The sequence below is a fragment of the Staurois parvus genome, unplaced genomic scaffold (genome assembly GCF_062004578.1).
Source record: "Staurois parvus isolate SC_StPar_1 unplaced genomic scaffold, SC_StPar_1.0 ptg000350l, whole genome shotgun sequence".
NCBI classification, from domain to species: domain Eukaryota; kingdom Metazoa; phylum Chordata; class Amphibia; order Anura; family Ranidae; genus Staurois; species Staurois parvus.
Window position 1 is genome coordinate 5,415,939 of NW_028318146.1, and position 6,000 is coordinate 5,421,938.

The 6,000-nt window shown below is 43.8% G+C and overlaps 1 protein-coding gene across 3 annotated transcripts in view; it reads left to right on the forward strand.

The window, feature by feature from the left end:
* The window catches only part of TFIP11 (tuftelin interacting protein 11), a 35,189-nt gene extending 29,544 nt beyond the window's left edge, over positions 1 to 5,645 (forward strand). For all 3 annotated transcript variants that reach the window (XM_089684622.1, XM_089684623.1, XM_089684624.1), the window contains exons 12-13: positions 3,769 to 3,934; positions 5,094 to 5,645. In XM_089684622.1, coding sequence (XP_089540748.1) covers positions 3,769 to 3,934; positions 5,094 to 5,443 — 516 coding nt within the window. In that variant the 3' untranslated portion in view covers positions 5,444 to 5,645. The remainder of the gene's footprint in view (positions 1 to 3,768; positions 3,935 to 5,093) is intronic.
* The last annotated feature ends 355 nt before the right edge of the window (positions 5,646 to 6,000 follow it).

Sequence of the window (6,000 nt, forward strand, 5' to 3'; positions counted from 1 at the left end):
GTCTTAACCTCTTCACGCCGGCCGAACGCAAATGTGTGGCCTCCCGGGATCTGGGCCTAGACGCCGAGCGGCCGCACATTTGCGTTCTATTAAAAAAGGACATATGTGCCGAGAGCGAGCTCCCAGCACACATGTCCAGTACTCACAGAAAGGTCCCGATTTCCTCTTTCGATCGGGACCTTTCCCGATCATGTGACGGCGATCACGTGACGGCGATCACATGACCCTAAACCTCGCCCCGCCTCCCGGCTTCTGAAAGTCTTAAAGGGCCAGGAGTCTCCGGCGTGAAGGGGTTAAAGAGACAAAGGTAACATTCTAGCATTAAAATCTTTGTTGCCTGTGCATCTTTACAGCTATTGAAGTTTGTGATAGGGATGCACCGTAATTTTGGTGGCCGAAACGTTTCGCCCGAAAACACCCCTTTCGGTCGCCGGCCGATATGAAGAAAAGCACCGATACAGGTGCTGAAAAACCCTCAACTCCACCCACCCCTCGCCACCGCCCCTCACTACAGCTGCTGCCGCCATCGGCCACCTCTTGGTAGTTCTCAGCCTTACCTGAGGAACGATCTCGACGCTGGGCATAGAGATTAGTGAAGGAAAGATGGCTTCCACTCATCTCTATGCCCTTGGAGGACCAGAGTTATGTCACTTCCTGTTCCAGGCTTTTTTTTTTTTTTTTTTAAGCACTAGATCAATGCTTTTTTTTTTGATCCAATGCTTTACATTGCAGAGGAGAGATGTGAGGTCTTATTGACCCCACATCTCTCCATATTAGGACCTGTCACTAAATATTTCTATCACAATGGATGCATGCATTTCTTGTGATTAAGAATAAAAGTGAATAAAAATTTTAAAGGGACAGTGCAAAAAAAAAAAAAAACCCATTGAATAAATTTTTTGGAAAATAGTGTAAAGTGCCCCCGTCCCCCCCGTGGTGAACTCATAGGTAGGCCATGTCCACCTATGTAAATGGTGTTCAAACCACACACGTGAGGTATCGCCACGAACGTCAGAGCAAAAGCAATAATTCTCACACTAGACCTCCTCTGTAACTTTACACTGCTAACCTGTAGAAATTCTTAAAGTATCACCCATAGAGATTTTTAAGTATCGCAGTTTCACGCCATTGCACGAGTGTGCGCAATCTTAAAGGTTGACATGTTGGGTATCTATTTACTCGCAGTAACATCCTTTTTCATATTTTACAAAAAAATTGGGTGTATATTTTTTTTTTTTTCCAAAAAAAAATATTCATTTTTAAAAACTGCGCATTTCTGTTATCAACCAAGGGCATTTTGAATTTTCGGTTTTGGCACCAGAATTTTCATTTCAGTGCACCACTAGTTTGTGATGTTGGTGTAAAGAGCCTGATTTTGCTGACCTTGTGTTACTTGTTTAATTGAGCATTCAAAAAAATGCCAAACTTTTGGGACAGTTCAGTTACTCTAAAATCTTTGATCTGCTGAGAAAAAAAGGGGGTGTGGACTTTCCTGATATGTTCTTGAAAATGCTAGTTGACTGGCTGCCATGGTGATTTAGTTTGTTCTATTCCTCAAGTCATTCACAGGTATCCAATCAGGAGTAGTATTGTGTGCTACATACTTATTGTGGGTTAGTGATTCAGAAAGTGTAATAGCCAGAGATTGGAAAGCCTGGCAGCTGGGGGGGGGGGGGGGTTTGTGCTTTTGGAAATGAGAAAATTACAGCTGAAATGTTAGGGACCAGTTCATTCTATTGTGATGCATTAACAAATTTTTTTCCCGTGCTTCAAAATTCTGTCCTCCTGTTAACTCCAACTGTGCAGTACTGTGCACTACAGGGGTTAAAGGATCAGTTCACCTTTCGTAACATGTTACATCCTACACCCATGTTCAGAGTGTAACCTATAACATGTTACGATCTGACCGGCCCCCGCACCCTCCCGATGCTGTGTCAGCTAGCGGGGGATCTTCTCCTTCCTGCTAGTTGTCACAATTTAAAAAACCAAGGCCGAGCAGGGCTCCGCCCTCCCTGCCGCGTCATTCATTCATTCACTCACAACATTCTGTGAATGGGAAACCTACAAGTCCCATCAGCCTTTGTGGCCCTCGGCTTGTAGTTCTTTGAGCCTTCCTGTCAGTAGTATATGCTTGCTTGTACGAGCAAGCAGATATACGGATAGGTCAGGGGGAGACCTGCATGGCACCAGCAATCTACTGATCGCTGGTGAAATCCTTTAGAGGCTCCATAAACAAAAAATAATAAATGCACATTTTTTTTATGTGCATTTATCATTTTTTTTGTTAAAAGGTGAACTTATCCTTTAAACAATCATTTTTTTTTGGTCAAGGGGCGAGAACATGTACAAATGACCTTATTCCTTGAGTCCCCCTGGCGCTCAGCACTTTCCTCCATTGTTCAACGCTCTGGAATGTGGGTGTCCCTTACTGTTCTTGTGTACAATGGAAGATTGTTGGTCATACATTGTGCTTGTTTGTACCCCCCCAGCTAAATGAGTATTTAACCTATACAGTGCAACACTGCAGGGATAACTTGTACAACAAGCTAAAACAGGGCCATAGGGAAGCTTGTTTATTTTTAGTAGGTTGTCAGCACACCTCAGAGTAGGGAAAAAAATAATTGGCAACGCAGTGCGCCACAAAATGTTTTTTTGTTTTAACCTCCCTGGCGGTATTCATGAGTGTAGCTCGGGGTAAAGTTTCAGCACCACAAGTGGTAACCCCGAGCTACACTCGGGAATACCCTGCAGCGTTGCTCCAGGATCTATTCTTCACCTACCTTGTCCTGCGCTCCCGCGATGTCCCTCCTGCAGTGTCCCCTGTAATGTCCTCCGGCCGATGCCGGCATCTGTCTTCCGGGTTCCGTTCCCTGTGATGTCGGGACATACGGGGGACGGAACTGGCAGGAAATTTAAAAATGTCAAAAAGCGACATTCACTAAATTCACTAAAATCGTATAGTAAAACATTCCTGTATCAAACCATTTCACATACATTTTGTCCCGAGTGCTTTGTCCTGTGCCCTGCCTGCATTTTTACTGTTCTTTCTGCCTGGAAACTGAGAAACGTCCATGGCGTCCAAAAAGTGTCCCTTTAGGTCAAAAGCGGTTTTAGACCGGCTAGAGAACAGCGATAGTAAATCAGAACTACTTGCAGAATTGAGTGATAATGATTTGTGGGGGAAATTAGTCATCAGACACTGAAAACGATTTTGTGACTTTGCTCAGTGATGTGCGAACTTGGCGCTATATTTCAAATTTCAGTGTTTTTGGTTTGATTATATTATTGAAATAAATTTATTATTATATTATTATTTTTTATGATTATTTATTAAATTATAATTTATGATTTCATGTTTCAAATTTTATCATACCCGGGATGTTTACTAGACTCTTGTTCGGACAGATTTCAGTGAGTTATTCCTAAAAATTACAGGTCTACAATAAAAAAAATGCATATTTCCATGCAAAAAAATGTACTGCTTTGAGCACAGAAACATGGACATAATCAGACCGCTAGGGAGGCTACACATACAGTTGAGTGCATTGGGTGCTATTTAGATGAATGGCTCAGCAGTGCACATAAACCTGTACATTGCTATAATGTTACTTTACACAGGCATGTAATTGCTGCCTAAAAGTAAAAAAAAAATAAAAACAAGAAAACGTTTTTTTTTCCTTATTCTTCTGTCCTGCAGCCAGGCACCCTAATATATATTACTCCATTACATCATATGAATATCATTTTTATTGTTCATCTTCTTAACAGGTGTTGTGTTCCTGGCTCAGCAATAATCCCAACTATGAGGAGATCACCAAATGGTACCTGGGCTGGAAGTCCATGTTCTCAGATCAGGTGTTGGCTCATCCTGGTATCAAAGAGCGCTTCAACGAGGCCTTAGACATCATGAACAGAGCTGTGGCCTCCAATGTTGGTGAGTGGAGATATGTACTATATGAACTGATAGTCCTGTCAGCAAGGCAATATTTGGTAAAATCACTGTTGCCTTCCCTGGTTTCTTCCCCCTTCCCTCTCATCAATATCAAAAGTCATTACTGGTTCTATATGATTATCTATGCAATGCAGGAAGATCATGGCTGGTGGGAGGGTGCAGTGTTGTACATAGCTTCACAAAATCATCACAGCACCCTGCCTCAGTACTCCCTTTCAGAGCCTTCAGCCCTTACGTAATCAGATGCAAGTTTGGAAGAGAGGGAGCTCCTGGGCAAGTTGTAATTACATGCAGACTGCTTATGTGACTCCAAGCCCCTGTGATCAAAGGAAGTGAGATCCAATGAATGAAAAGAGCGGGCAAGGAAAAGTCAGGCTGGAGAGAAAAGAGCTAGATGATGGTGGGTACCCTCTGGCCAGGAAATTAGGTCGACTTTACTGCCTTGCTGCAGGATCTAATGCACACTGTGAGTTTAAGTTGAGGAAAGGAACATCTAAAACTGCAAAAACAAAAGGTAAGGCTTCAGTTCAGATTTAAAGCTATGAAACAAAAACTTCCCTGTAAAGTCGACACTTAATGGTCACCTCTTCCTGCACAAGTAATCTCAGCAGCAGTAAAGAGAAACCACCAGCTCAATAAACCTCAGAATCTGACAGTGTCAGATTCTGCTTTCTGGTCCCCCGCTGTGCTTTTTAGGTCGATCTTCAGGCCCCATTTTCACAATGGGGGTTATTAACAAAATTTGGAGAGTGCAAAATCTGGTGCAATGCTGCATAGAAACCAATCAGCTTCCAGGCTTTATTGTCAAACCTTAAACAAGCCGATTGGCTACTATGCACAAATGCAACAGATTCTGAGTGTTCCAGTTTTGGTAAATCTCCCCCAATGTGTTCTGTAGTGTCGTAGGGACCAATGGGAAAAACAACAGAATGCAGTGGGAGACCTGGAAAGTGGGGAGGCGGTTTCTCGCCACTCCATAAATTCAGAAAACAGCCAGGATCCTAGCATTTTCAAGAGGAGGTTGGCAAAGGCAGGATATTTACTTTTCAGCTCAGGTTTCCTTTGAATGACTGCAAAACCAATTTCCACCCTCTGTCCTTTTTTGCTGGATGTAAGCCTTTGTCTTTGATCCCTATTGCAGGACCATACATGCAGCCAGGTGCCCGAGAAAGTATCGCATACCTGACTCAGACCGAGAGGAGGAAAGACTTCCAGTACGAGGCCATGCAGGAGCGACGAGAAGCAGAAAGCATCGCACAGAGAGGCATTGGGGTCGCCACAGTGCCCATGAACTTCAAGGACCTTATCCAGTCCAAAGCAGAGGAGCACAATATTGTTTTCATGCCGTTGTTTGGCAAGAAGCACGAGGGCAAACAACTCTACAACTTCAACCGCATTGTGATATACATAGACAGAGGCGTTGTGTATGTCCAGGGAGAGAAAACGTGGGTGCCCACGTCCCTGCAGAGTCTTATAGACATGGCCAAGTAGACCTGGAAGTGGGTCCTCCCATCAGCACAACATTGTACAAAGCTCTGAGATGGCCAGGCAGACAATGTAATGTACAGGATTTCTTTCTAATCAGTGGCACTGTACGTAGCTCAATACAGAGCTCATTGGTTTGTTGAATGGCAAAAACTGTAAATATCCTATTTGTATAAATTAAATATGATGTATTTTGTAGTGTGTTAAATCTGTGTTCTCAAGTGTTGACTGTGTTCAGAGAGAAAAAAAAGAGAATTCCAGGTTTCCTGGCACCTTAACTCCTTCATGACCGAGAGTAAAAGAAACCTTAACCACTTCCCGTCCGGCTGTTGTATATAAACGGCTGGATGGTGGCAGTGCAGGGGCGGGTGGATGTTTATAAACAGCCTCCCCGCACCCTGCTTGTGTGCACTCCATGGGAGCGCGCGGCACCTCGATCCCGTGCCCGCTGTGTCCTCCTGACATAGTGGAACACTGATCGTCGGTCGGGACCTCTGTGCGAGGTCCCGATCATATGATCACCGATTGGCCAATCAGTGATCACATGCAGAGTAGTAAGCAAT